This window comes from Protopterus annectens, chromosome 10.part0 (assembly GCF_019279795.1).
Source record: "Protopterus annectens isolate FY-2018-M chromosome 10.part0, PAN1.0, whole genome shotgun sequence".
Lineage (NCBI taxonomy): Eukaryota > Metazoa > Chordata > Ceratodontiformes > Protopteridae > Protopterus > Protopterus annectens.
Genome location: NC_056744.1, coordinates 1,596,893,531 through 1,596,908,356, shown reverse-complemented (window position 1 = coordinate 1,596,908,356; position 14,826 = coordinate 1,596,893,531). Strand labels below are relative to the sequence as shown.

At 38.4% G+C, this 14,826-nt stretch overlaps 1 protein-coding gene across 1 annotated transcript in view; it reads right to left on the bottom strand.

The window, feature by feature from the left end:
- Positions 1–14,826, bottom strand: part of LOC122814345 (CD276 antigen homolog) — a 193,495-nt gene that overhangs the window by 42,316 nt on the left and 136,353 nt on the right. Inside the window, exon 6 of the mRNA XM_044086931.1 lies at positions 8,273–8,279. Within this exon, the coding sequence (XP_043942866.1) occupies positions 8,273–8,279 (7 nt within the window). The remainder of the gene's footprint in view (positions 1–8,272; positions 8,280–14,826) is intronic.

Below are 14,826 nucleotides of genomic sequence, written 5' to 3'. Positions count from 1 at the left end.
CTTAGCTGCCCTTCTATCCAAGTTTGCTCCACCTTGCAACGTTGTTCCAAAACTGCATAAGGGTAAGATATCAAATTAAACAAATTAAATGCTTCATGTGCACATAAAAAGTTTCAGTTCACCAATTCAGAGTTCACTTCAAAGCATTAAAAGTGCAAAAACGAGGCTGTATTGGTGCATCCCTGGACTACACATGGCTCCCCGATGATGTAGCTTCTGCAGATGAGTTATAGCACTGCCACAGTAGTGATGCTGTTGTACGGTTACAGTCTGACTTGTCTCCTTTCAGATTTATTTTAATGTCTCTGCCCTTCAATTTGGGAGCATTTAGGATAGTGTATAATTTTACTTTAATAGCCATGCAGCACTGTATCTTGTTTAGGTTGAGGCTGTATAATGCAATGAGGGGTTTCCCTTCTCTAATGCCATGAAATAAATTATGACAAGTGCATTATTAATTCACTCATGAGTTTTGACGATTACGTTTAATCAGATTACAAATACAATGATCAGAATCTCTTTCTCTATGGTTTGTTTGCATAGTTGTTGTGTAGCCCTTTGTATGTAATCCAGAGAAGAACCTAATTTCTTAGTACCACTGATCATTTTGTTTCCATTTTCACATTACCAATTAGGTTACCTCTGGTAGACAGGAAATCTGTGTAATACAAATGTTCTGCTGCATTTGCCATCTGCCATGTCTATGCCTTCATAAATGCTGCAACAGGAGTTTATCATTTTAAAAGCTTCATTGCTTACTGGCTTAATAACCTTTATTGTTCATAGGTTTATAGGTTCATAGATAAGTAACAAGGAATCAGTCTGCTGACCATTTCTATCCTAGCCAGTGATCCATATTCAAAAGTTCCCTCCAGCCACAAGAACAGCAATGCAAGATAGACTGGGAAGAATTTGAGGTCAGTCATCAAATTGTGTAAGTTTACCTTGGAGGTGGCAAAGCTGTTACATCGCTTGATATAGTAGAAGTTTGTCTAGAGTGGGGGGATTCATTGGGATATGAACATACCACACCAATGTGTGTGATGTATCTATTGATGATGGTTTAGTTCCTTTAACCTGGTATTTTAGGAACAATTTGTTCTGTGAAGGAAATGAAAGTAAAATAGGGTTGGATATTTCATGGCTTGAAAGGCTAGACAAAAATCCCAATGCAGAAATCTGTAAGAGACTGAGTGCAACAGAGGGCTGCCAGTCTGCATTGATAACTACGATTTCCGAGGCCACTGATCTTTTTAGTTAGGAATCTCTGAGGTTTCACAACTTGAGTCATATATATTTAGACAAATGCATGCCAAAAGAGGCATTATATTCATTAATGGGTCTGATGAAATATAAGTAAAGAGGAATTAATATTTATTTGGCTCTAGAAGAGATGCCTGTGACAATTCAGTGAATCAGATATAAGATTTTCTTAGCTACTATGTAGACATGATGGTCAAAACATAAGGAATTACTGACAAGGGTGCCTTGACCTCTTATGACAGTGTCAGAACAGAGGTGTGTGTCATGTATACGGCCTTGGAAAATATTTTGTTTACCAAAATTAAATATACTACATTTGTTATGGTTAATTTAATACCATTGTCTTTGCACCTGTTGTTAACATGATCTAAGCAATGCTGGAGCAACTGAAAGTCAGTGGAAGATTGAATTACAACTTCCAATTTACAATCATCTGTAAATGTAGATAATTACATGACATGAGTGTTGGACTGAAAGTCTGAGAAATAGATAACAAATAGGAGAGGGCTCAATACTGAGCTCTGTGGGACACCATTGGTAAGTTTTTGTTTTTCAGACTTGATATCCGAGACTTTAACCAATCAAAGGCCTTGGCCTGGTCAAGATATGCTGTATATACTGCATAACCACTATCCACTGCTTTGGTGACTTTTTCAAAGGAATTAATGAGGTTAAAGAAGCAGGATTTCCTTTGACAAAGGTAAATTGATGAGAGTCCAGGCTTAAAAGATTTGAAGTGCCCAAAATTAGTGAGTTTTGAGTTAAAATGTTCCATAGCTTTACATATGAGGCTAGTCAGACTAATAAGGTCTATAGTTAGTAGTATGCATTGTTTAGCCACCCTTGTGCAATAGCTTTATAATGTCTGTTTTACAAGCTTCAGGAATGTAACCAGTAGGCAGGCTTACCTTAAAGAGGTTTAGCAGGATTTCAGACAAGCCATGTTTGGTGCTGATAATCAAGCAAGCTGGCCCATGCATGAAGTGTTCTTAGCGTTAGAAAGAGTTGACAAGACTTGTTCCATAGTAATTAAAGGGGGTAGCTCTGAATCTGTGGAACAGCAATAAGTTTGGGTGGTATAAAATTTGCACTAATTTTGTCAACTAGCGATTTCCGTTGGATCAGTGTGGGCAATACTATTGTAGAAATAAATAAAGTGTGGAGTGTAATTTACATTCCTGGAGAATTTATGTCATCTTATTGACTCATTTATCTACTGGAGAACGACTGGAAGGCTTTTGTTCATATTTGGGTTTCGAGTGTTAGTTTTAAACTTTTCACATAGTTAAAGAAAGATTTGTAGTTATTCTTGATTTAATTAGCAATTTCAAATTCTTATTCAGCTTTGAGCTTCCTAATTGTACTCTTAAACTCTTTATCACTTTGCTTAAATGTGTTCTTGTGGTATATAGAATGAGGCATCTTATATAGATTTAGCTAGCTATTCTGGCACTCAGTGTCATTCTCTGATTTGGTGACCCCCTTTAACAGTAGGGTAAAGAGCAAAAAAAAAAAGGTCCTCTGCCATGAAACACTAAGGCCTTCAGTTATAACAAAAAACCTCTCTCCTTTTAAATGGTAACAGCCAGCTGCTACAGCTTATGCCACACATGCCACACTAAAGTGTTCTATTGTTAAAAGAAGCACATCTTTCCTTTTAAACTGTACCACACTGCTTGATGCAATGTAGCAAGCAGCTGCTACAGTTATGTCACACATGGAGCACAAAGTGCTTTAGGTTATGACCCCAGTTGCAACACCAGCATTTGAAAGCTGGAAATGCTGGTAATGGACTGTACTGCACTAAAGGCAGATTGTTATCTGCTTAGCATGACCATTAGCAATTTGTGTCTGAGGTGGTTGCCCCCCTTCACCCCACTACTGCTTCTTATAAGGATTATGTCATTTATTTCTTGTAATATATAATTTATTTATATGTATGTTCCAACAGAGGGGTTTATTTTTAAAATTCTCAGTATATTTGGTGTGGCTAGGAACAGCCTTGTCAATACAACTATGTATACATAACCCCTCAGCACAAGAAACATGGACAATACCTAAAATAATGGGGGAACAAAGACCAAAAAATAGGGACATGTTTTTAAATGTTGCTCTTGTATTAGCATGCATTTTCTGAAGGAAATGACATGTGTAACTGAAATGTATGTTCTTATTTACTAACTTCAATCCTCAGTGATTTGCCAGAAAAATGTAAATTTTATGGGGAACAGATAAAAAATATGAGATAACTAATAACAGCATCAGGCAACACTTACAACTGGCCTCAGGGAGTTCTGTTTAATTATAAAATCCAAGCCGAAGCCAAAGAAAACCACACTGTTGAAAAAATACTTATAAAATAATAAAAATGTATTAAAAAGTCAAGCGCTTTCATCCCTTTCACTTCTAGGGACTTCTTCAGAACAAATAAAACTTCCACCAGGAAACTATATATACTTAATAAAATTGAAAACAATCAGTACTTAATTAAGAAAACTTAATCTAAAAATCTGATTACATTATGCTCTATTAGCCCAATAACATTTAAAAAGGTACTAACCTCTTACACTAAATATAATAAGATGCATAGGTATGAATGAAAATAATATAAGTAAATAAAGTACAAAACTGCTTATTTAGAGCAAACATAACAAAACAAGGATGAGATGTAAACACCCAGTTAATTTAAACAGCCTACATAAAGGCACTAAAATTATTGCGCTTTCTTTCTCAACAGGTATAAAATAAATAAATTCTTATTGATTCCTGGTGAGTTAGTGGCATTGCGTTTCAGCTGCCAAAATAATTCTTGTTTTTCTAACTACAATCCCCACCAACCTCCTCTACTATTCATAGGGCTAATATCTAAAATACAAAACCTAAATGTTGTGTACTCTTGACATATAACACTATATTTGAATAAGGTGTTATTCACATTTTTCTTTGAAATGGCTAACAAATGTTCATATATCCTATTGTTTAGGGATCTCTCAGTTTTCCCTATATAGAAATACCAACAGCTCAAGCATATAGCAATGTAAATTGAACCTTTTGTTCTACAATTCCCATTCTTAAGCTTTATGCCAAATGGGATATTCTTTATGAAAATTATTGAAGCTTCCAGAATATATGGACATTGCTTGCAAGAGCCACACTTAATGGTACCCTTGTTGTTCATCTCATGAACCATTTCATGATGTTCAAAAAGAAACTTAAGATTTCTCCCTGTCTTATACACAAAATTCGGGGTCTTTCTGAAAATTTCAGTGAATTCTCGGTTTGTCTTAAAAATCACCCAGTTTCTTCTCAAGATATCTTTTATTTCTTTTGACCCTTCTCCAAAAGGTAAAACCATACTATTAACATAATCTTTAGGAGGTCGATGTTGTTTCTTAAAGACTGGAGTGGATGTGTCAGTGTTAAAGAGTAGTGGTTTAAATCTTACTCATATCACTTCCTTTTTAATATTAGAAATGAAATCTGTTGGGTAACCTCTCTCAAGAAACATGTTAAATATCTTTTCCACTTCACTTTCAAAGTTAAGTCTCATTCAACACATTCTAGCCATTCTCACTCACTGTCCCTTGAATATGATTTTCTTTGTGTGAAAGGGGTGGTTACTGTTAAACTCCAGATAATTATTAGAAAAGGTAGAGTTCCTAAAGATTTTTGAAACAAAGGTACTCCTGTCCGTGTCTTTATAGAGAGTAACATCCAAATAATCAATACTTTTATCTGAGAGGGTACAAGTAAATTGAAAATATGGGGATATCTGATTTAAAAAACTCAAAAATTCCTGGGACCAAATTGAATGTTCTTTCCATAAAATAAAGATGTCATCTACATATTGAAAATACACCTTTCATTTGTCAGCATATGTTGTTTGAAAAATGTGTTTTGTTTCCCAAGCATATAATACCAAGTTGGCGTAAATGGGAGCACAACTTGCTCCTATAGCAACACCTTTTATTTATTTGAAATACTCATCTTCGAAAAGGAAAAAAAATGTTTTCCAAAATAATATGCATAACCTCCAGGACAAAATTAATAAGAGTGCTGTTCAAATTTGTCAAATGTCTAATTGCTTCAGAAAATAGGAGTAACCCCTCATCATGGGTTATAGACATAAATAGATCAACCACATTAATTGTATTAAAATAACACTCCTTACTGCACCATTTTTTCTTAATTTTTGACAAAAAGTCCCAAGAGTCTTTCAGACAATATTCTATTTGTTTCAAAGAATTCTGAATTAGTCGATCAATAAAAACACCCTATGGATAAGTAGCACTATTATGGGCAGCAATTATAACCCTATAAGGAGGTTGAAACACATCCTTATGCACCTTTGGTATTCCAAAGGCCATGGGAATCATCGAGTGGGAGTTCAGGAGAAAATTAAAAATGTCTTCTGATATGGCCACCTGTAGGAGGGAATCTTCCAAGAATAACCTTATTTTTCTGTATGCTATTAAGAATTCATTCTTTGAAATTCAGTATAAATCTCTAACATTTGCACTATATAGTCAATTTTATAGGTCAGCACCATCCCACCCCCTTTGTCAGGCTTCATAATTCTTTGATCTTTATTCAGCCTTACTTCAATTTCCATTCATCTCTAGTCAAGTTGAAATTTTTTCTTTTGTTGTTAAATTGCTTCATCATGAAAGAATGTATTTTGCTAACACTGATTTTCTCAAAAGCTGCTATAGTGGGGTGGATGAGGGGATTAAACAAACTTTTCTTTTTACATATATTTCCATAACATTTTTCTACCTGAATATATTCGCCTTTTGGGGTCTTAAACATCGCTTGTGAATTCAACTTTGTAGTAAAAAGTTTAAATTCTGACTTTTGTCACTCCAGTCTTAAAAGATGGTAACAAACTTATGGCCCTTTTTGAAAAGGGAAAAATGAGTTTCCATGATATTATTCTTGGAATAATTAACAATATTAAACCCTTTAAATGACCACATGCTACCATTGCACAATGAAATAATAACATTATTGGAGTCTTCCTGTCAACTACAACTCAACATTTATTCCTGTCCTGGTTTCTCCAAAACTGCCCCCTCCCTTTGTTCTTCACTCCCTTGGGACTGTAACCTTGGGGTAAAAAACTGTTATTGGTCTTATTTTTATAATTACTAATTCTCTCAGACCTTCTCAGCTGCAGGTAATCTCCATCATATCCATGTGGGTTTACTCTATCTTGTTCACTCTCATGATGATGTCCTTCATAACAAGTAGTCCCAAAACTACTAGTAGATTCCCTAGTGTCATTGCCCTCTCTAACTACCTCAACTGTGTGTGAATTATCTCTTGGTTTCTCATAGCAGGCTTTGGGTAATGGTTAAACTTTCTCCTGGATGTAATCATTCTCATCTCTCAGAAGTATTTTATGTTTCCATTCTAAATTTAATTTAACTTTATGCTCTGTCTTATTGTAAATCTGTTCATACCTATCTAAATTATTTCAAACAACAAATCATTAACCAGCTCATCATTTAAAGTTTTAAGTTCATTCAAAAAACAATCAATATTTCTTTTGTTTAAATTAATGATAAATTGAACTAACTCAAATCCATGTCAATCAAACATTTCTATCAATTCTGTAAAATCACTACTGGTCACATTTAATCCATTAGGAAATTTGTACATTCTTAAACCTTTTGGTATGCACTTACATTTTAAGCATTCATTTAAATATAAATTGTCACTCTATAAGCTTTGTACCTTAAGTAGTTTCACCTCAAGTTCATGTAGTTTATCATTAAAAGTCTTTGGTGGTTCTAAAAGGGGAATTATCCTTTCACGTGAAGAAAAAGAAAGATTCTTGTTTTTCCAATCATTAAAGTGTTTATTCAAATTAATATGAGTCCCATCATGTCTGAAAATCTGTTGTGGAATCTAGCGTCTTCTATCTTCACCGTTCGTGAAATCTCCTTGATTGGTTAGAGCGCCATTGAGGTAATCACCACACCTAAGGGCTTCACTCGTATAGGATCCTGGGATTTGTAAAACCACAAGCACCAACCAGTAATAAAAGAAAAAGAAGAAGTCTTCAAAGTCGAGTGCTGCAAAAAAGCTTTATTTACAATAACACAAGTTGAGCGCTTTCATCCACAGGTAATAGGACTTCTTCAGAACAATGTAAGTTGCAACAGACTGAATTTTTATACCTGTGGGTGGCAGCCTCAAATAATTAATGACATCATCACCTAATTAACTGTTCAACCCCTCTCTATCACAAACAAGTGTCAACTTTAAAAACTTTTTAAAAAACTAGTCAAAGACAACATAAAACATTTTAATTTGAAATAATGTGTTGACAGCTCACAATAACATTATGTAACTATAAAACCTCTCTAAAACAAAATACTTTCCCTGGGATTCATGAAGCTTTGTGCCGACCGTGCGGTGTAGAGATGGCGCAGTAGCACCACATGCATATTAATGAAGGGGCGCTGCTGTAACGGTCACGTGCATAAGAAATGTGTACGAGTGCAGGGGGTGTGCCCAAGCGCTGCACAGAGGCATGAACACGTCGGCTGCAGATGCGCAACCTAAAATGCTGACTAGTACAGCCTGCCTATAATAGTAATCGCTCCTGTCAGTGTCCGTGGATACTGAAATGTATGCAAAGCATACAAGACATCATTGCGAACACCACAATAAGAAGTAAACACAAAGACACGTTGCTGAATGCTGAGTCCCCATCCCTCGAACAAAGATATTCAAAACCCCATGCCCGTATTCCATTGTAGTGTCACTAGTTATACCAAGTGGAAGTAAAACGCATCGTGTTAGCGCTCCACCAATTGCCAAGCCTAGCCCAATGGTTTGGGTTACCACCTGTCCTACATTATGAGGGACAGTCCCCCTCTAGGCAGGTGTGTCCATACCAAAATCATAATAAATGTGAAATGTCCTGTGATAGTAGGACATAATTATGTCCCATATGTTATGTAATAGTCCCAAACAGTACGCATGTCTATATATTAAATACCTATATGCTACAAGAAACAGAATAAGCAAGTAAATTAAACAGAATAAGCAACTACACTGCTACAACAATAAAAGTTTATATGTAGGCATGAAACTAAAGTACTATCCTTTGTAATGACCGTGGATATGTGTTGGCCTGTAAGCTCAGATGTGTGCCATGAAAATGTCCCATCTAGGTCATATGAAAAGGTGGCAACCCTACCAATGGTTAGAGCATTCACCCAACATCTGCCCATTCGCGGTCCAAGTCGTCCTTGTCAGGACGGCCCATAGATGAACAGGTATTACCTGGGTCTATCTACCATGTCATGAAAGATAAGTATTTGCAAGTACCTATGTACATGAAGTACAGCATGTGGATGATCTGAAATGTTAGTGTAGACCTCACAATCATATTGGTCCCAGAGATATATAGTGTACGCAATGTGCTCCGTTGACTGTGCCATGGGCCAGCAACTAGAGAAGGGATGAATGTTGTTTGTGGAATATGGGGGTGGGGGGTGATGGGTAATGTAATAATTCGCCAAGGGGAGACTGGGTTGGATACACAATAGGTGAACTGGAGGTGTACGAGGGGGCAGTGGGTGAGTCAGGATGATAACCAAAGAACAAATATACACATCCGCAATACAATCCCACAAACATATGAACATTAAAATGTGCAATACACATGTACAGAAACATTACCAGCACATACCCACATAATGGTCTGGCCTGAACTGAGCCATCTCACCCCAATACACCTGGATACATAATTGAATACCCATCATCCCCTTCACAGCACATCACCCCCCCCTTCCTGAATGTCCACCAAAACCAGCCATACTCGGGCTGCTAGATAGGCGTGGCCATATCTGCACATAGTGACCCCTACCCATATCTAGTAGGCAGTCTCACCCTAGGCAGTCTCAGGATTGCAAACTATGTATCCCTTGTATGTACAACCCTACCTTACAGCCGTAAAGCAAAGATGGTCATCGGTCCCCACAATTTTTGGATATCCCTCATGGAATATGTATCTGTTCTAAACATTAGACTTGGTGTCACGACACGATGTCCAGTCCTGTATACATCTGGACACAAGTTGTATGAGCAGTAGTTATCCACAAGACTGCTCAGCCTCCAGCCAGTCCTGCAGAACCTACTACCCGGGATTAAACACCTGACCATGATGCATGTCTCCCCACGTGCATTATCGGGAATATATACCTTACACATTCGCATAGTGGCAGTCAAATATAGGGTGCTTAAGGCGCTTTAAAGCAGACGTAAGTAGGGTTACCACCTGCCCCACCTTGCGAGGGATTAAACACCTGACCATGATGCACGTCTCCCCACGTGCATCATCGGGAATATATACCTTACACATTCGCATAGTGGCAGTCGGATATAGGGTTCTTAAGGTGCTGTAAAGCAGATGTAAGTAAGGTTGCCACCTGCCTCACCTTGTGAGGGACAGTCCCTTTTTTGGCAGTTGTGTCCAGAACAAAAATAATACAATGGCAAATGTCCTGTGATTGTAGGAAATATGTCCCATATTTCATGTAACAGTTGCACAAAACAGTTATTTATGTAAAATACTCAAAGTTACAAGAAACAGATTAAGTAAACAAACCGCTACAAGAATAAGTGTTCATTTAGGCAAATAAGTAAAGTTCTAACCTTTGTACTGACCATGGGTATGTGTCGGCCTGTAAAATCTGATGTGTGTCCCAAAAATGCCCCGCTTTGGCCATATGAAAAGGTGGCAACCCGAGACATAAGCGGGTATGCAAGCGTGTATGCAACGGTAGGTGGCGGTGATTCAACTGTATGGGAAATGTAAATGAGCATGTAGGTGTATATGCATGTGTGTGTACAGACCGATATACACACACACACACACACACACACACACTCACATATATATATAAATATATATATATATATATATATATATATATGTATATACATATATATATGAAGAATGAAAATGGTTACAATATAGGAAATCCCCGTAATAGTGCTGTTATATATCAGGATGGCCATAGGTGAGCACAACTCTGCATCTCCAAACACAGGTAGGATGCTAAAAGTGGAACGAACAATCTCCACTTGCTAAGTCTGGCTTTCAACTAAGTACAGGGCAGTCCCGATCCCCAGTCGGACAAGCCTAAACCCAGAAGACCATATGAACACCCTGACAATTAAACACACGTATGTGCCAGGACTATAGGCTTTGGATGTCTGAATATCCTCGGAGTGAGTCAACATGTGGCACGAGTCCAGAGCAGTAGGGAATAGGGAAGTAGAAATGTGTAGTAGTGCATTTTTCCCAAAAGGTAAATGGATGCCTGCTGTGTAAGTGAAGTGATGAGGTGTGTGTTCGGGTAACTATGCACCATGGGTATACATATAAATGAGGCAGAACACCAATAGTGTAGTGGTTAGAGCATCCGCATAACAAAAAGGCATTCATGATTCAAGGTCGACAATAGCACATATCATTTTCCTTGTGGAATGAATGTTGCTCTGCTGTAAAGCCGACATTTAAACATGTAAAGGTGGACGTGTGTATCACATGGGACTATTAACCAGATCCTTTCAATCAAAGTGGTATTGTCATAATGTATAAGGCACAAATAAGCACAAATAAGCGACAGTAAACATAGGTAATGCACAGTAAGCATAGGCGAAAAGCCTGCACGTATAAGCAGCTCCCAGCATAGGAAATGTATGTTTGTATGTACAGATGTAATATATATATATATATATATATATATATATATATATATATATATATATATATATATATATATACACATATATATATATATATATATATATATATATATATATATATATATATGGCGGTATATATACACACGCACACACACACACACACACACACACACACACACACACACACACACACACACACACACACACACACACACACACACACATATATATGTGTGTATAGATATATATCTACATACATGAGAAATATATATATATATATATATCAAGAATGGACATTGTAACAGTAAAGCATACACAAGGGATGTGAAGGGAATCAAGAGCAATGTTGGTATTAAAAAGTGCTTTCAGCATATGTCATAAAAAGCTGCCCAGGATTGAGCAGAGCACTGCTACTCACACCAGAGGCAGGGTTTTACCAGTGGGAGTAACATCGTTGAAATTCTAGGTCTACTTTACACACAGACAGAATGTAGTCCCATGCTGAGGCCTCCAAAAATTGGAAAGCACAAATGGCCATATTCCATAACACCAAGAAAGGCACGTACATACAAATATACATGGTGGGAGACCCTGTGAATACATGAGGTGGGACAGAATGTGTGCAGGGCCCCAAAAGCTCTGGAGAGGGAAATGTGTAAAGGTGTGTCATGGCTGCGATAACAAGTGGATAATGGATGTTACGCATGTAAATTTAACATGGGTGGGGTGGAGGAACTATGGGTATGTAATTATGGATCCAGGCGTGCCAGGGTTGGATGGGCCGGTTCTAATGGACTGCCCCGTGGAGGTCAGCTAGGTTGTAATAGGTATATATGCATACTCACATGCAGACAACAATTTATATTGAAGTACAAATTCTGTAACACATGCATTCCATTTGTTGACATAAATAATAGGAATGTGCCCATACAAACATCGACAATACATGGAATAATAGGCTGTGCAGAAGAGGGATGGGTCGAATCACACTATCACATTCCAATTACCATCAGTAATCCGTACATGAGCATATAGCGACATCTGTCCTCTGTATAATGTGCTACATACCGATTACAAGATAACTGGAGTGTGTCGGTGTTATAATGAATAAGGCACTAGTATGCTGGTGAAGCTTATAAACACCATTACGCAGATATGTCTGTATATATTAATCTAAATATATATATATATATATATATATATATATATATATATATATATATATATATGTTAGAGTAAATATACACATGTATGTACCTAGGTTATGTTACAGCAGTTACGGGTAACATGTTTAGACCAGGCATGTGTTGGTGGGAGGTCCACTCAACAAACGTCTACTTACCACCCCCCCCAGCTAGTCCGGTGAGACATAGAGACACGCAATAAAGGTAAATACAGCACTGCTTCCCAGACCACCAGCAGGAAACTACCAGTGGGAGAGATCTACAAGGTCTACACTTTAAACATGGACAGCGACGTCCCTTGCGGGACACCAAAGATTTGGTACCTTCAACCAATGGGGGGACACTATTACGACCAGGATGTAGCTGTACACGGAACAGTAGGTTGTGCAAGCCTGATAACACATGGGTTGACACAACATACAACATGTGTCCCGACATGGGGAGAGTGGGCAGTGTGTAGGGGTGTGTTCATATCCCACCTGCGTCCACCTGCGCTCACAGTAAGGATGAGTGCTGTAGAGTAGTGGCAGGTGGGGGAACTATGGGTATGCGATTATGGGGCTAAGCATGCAGGTGTTGGCTGGCAGACACATATTAGGACTGCCCCATGAGTGTAAGCAATATTCCGATGTGGGTATAGCAGATGATCATACCTCCCAAACTGTAAGAGCACATCTACTGGACAGTCCGTAAACCACTGGGGGAATGCATAATGAACATATCATTGAACTGTCCCTGATTACCAGGGATGTCCGTGATTACGAATCAGAATCTTAACACAGTCCCAACCAAACCATCCTAGAACTAATGATATTAGGAGGAAAGGTGGCAGAATACATGTAATGAATAATGACAACATGTAAGAGTCATAAAGTGCATGCACCTCAGACTATGTGTATGAATACATATGTGCTCTGTGTCCATCAATGTTTCAGGTTAATAGCACCAACCTTCTAAGTGTGTCCCTGAGGTCATTATGTAGTGTCCCTGATTCAGTGTTTATTCTTCCCCATTTGTATGAAAGGTCTGATAGTGAGAGAAAGCGCATGTGCTGCCAACTACCTTAGAAAGTTGATAGAATAATAGGTTTAGGGTTACCACCTGTCCACCTTTGCGAGGGGCACTCCCCTGTGGGCAGTTGTGCCCTGCATAATAACTGTAATTAAGGCAAATGTCCTGTGATTTAGGGCAAAGACTACTTTTATTGTCTGTAGTAGTAGCATAAAACAATTATGTTCCTCTGAAACACCTAAATGTTATAGGTAACAGTTTAAGCAACTATAATGCTACAAGAGTAACCTTTTATTTAGGCAAAACAGTGAAGTACACCCCTTTCTACTGGTTGTGGGTGTGTTGCCCTGCAAAGTCTGACATCTCTACATACAGGTTCTATAGGGTTGCCACCTTTCCAAATGGCCAGAGTGGGACATGTTCTGTAGAAATGTCAGACATTCCAGGACTAAACATACCTACAGCCGTGCATAGTACAGGATTACACTTATTTGCACAAATAAAAGCTTAATCTAGTTGTATTTGAATTGGTTATGCTACTTCACATAACATATATAAGTGTCATATATAAAATAACTGTTGTATGCAATTATTAATGAAACATAGAATATAATAATGTCCTGTAATCTGGACATGTGCTATGTCTTGATTATTTTCGCACTGTCCCTCGCAAAGTGGGATGGGTGGTAATCCTAAAGTCCTACCTTGGCCAATTGAGAAGGTTGAAAACTTATAATAGGTATGCGGTAGCATGACCTGTCCAATGGATGTGGCTACCACAACCAAACTACTCATTTGTAATGCAGGGTCTCGGTTCCCATATATCAGCCAGATGGGAGCAGAGTGTATGCGGAACACACAAATATGATTAATTCACTGGACAGGCCACTGATTCCATACAGTTGAATGCCATGCCGTCGCCTAATGGGCAGCCATTCCCGATACTGTAGTCATGTAGTCCGATGTGATAGGCATTACAAGGTGGGAGCAGATTGTAAGAGGAACGCACAATTATGAATGATTCACCGGACAGGCTGCTGATTCCATACAGTCAAACGCCATGCTGTCGCCTAATGGGCAGTCATTCCCGATACTGTAGTCAGGAGTGACCTTAGGTCAACTGGTGCCCTAGGCAGAGGGCACAATGGCACCCCTCACCACACCACCCAGTGCCCCCATCCTGGTCTACCTACACTAAATAAATACTGATAAAGTGCCCCCACTAAAGCGACGCCCTAGGTGGCCGCTTAGTTGGCCTATGCCTAAGGCCGGCCATGACTGTAATCATGTAGTCCGATGTGATAGGCATCACAAAGTATGTCTAAGAGGAACACATGAATATGAATGATTCTCCAGACAGGCCGCTGATTCTGTACAGTCGAACATCATGCCGTCGCGTAATAGGCAGCCGTTTCTGATACTGTATTCATGTATTCTGATGTAATAGGCATCACAAGGTGGGAGCACATTGTATGAGGTACACACAAATATGATTGTGTCACTGGACAGGCTGCTGATTCCGTACAGTCGAACATGATGCCGTCGCCTAATGGGTGGCCAATCCTGATACTGGAGTCATGTAGTATGATGTAATAGACATCACAAGGTAATACTGTGGTCTTCGCTCACCCAGGGTGTA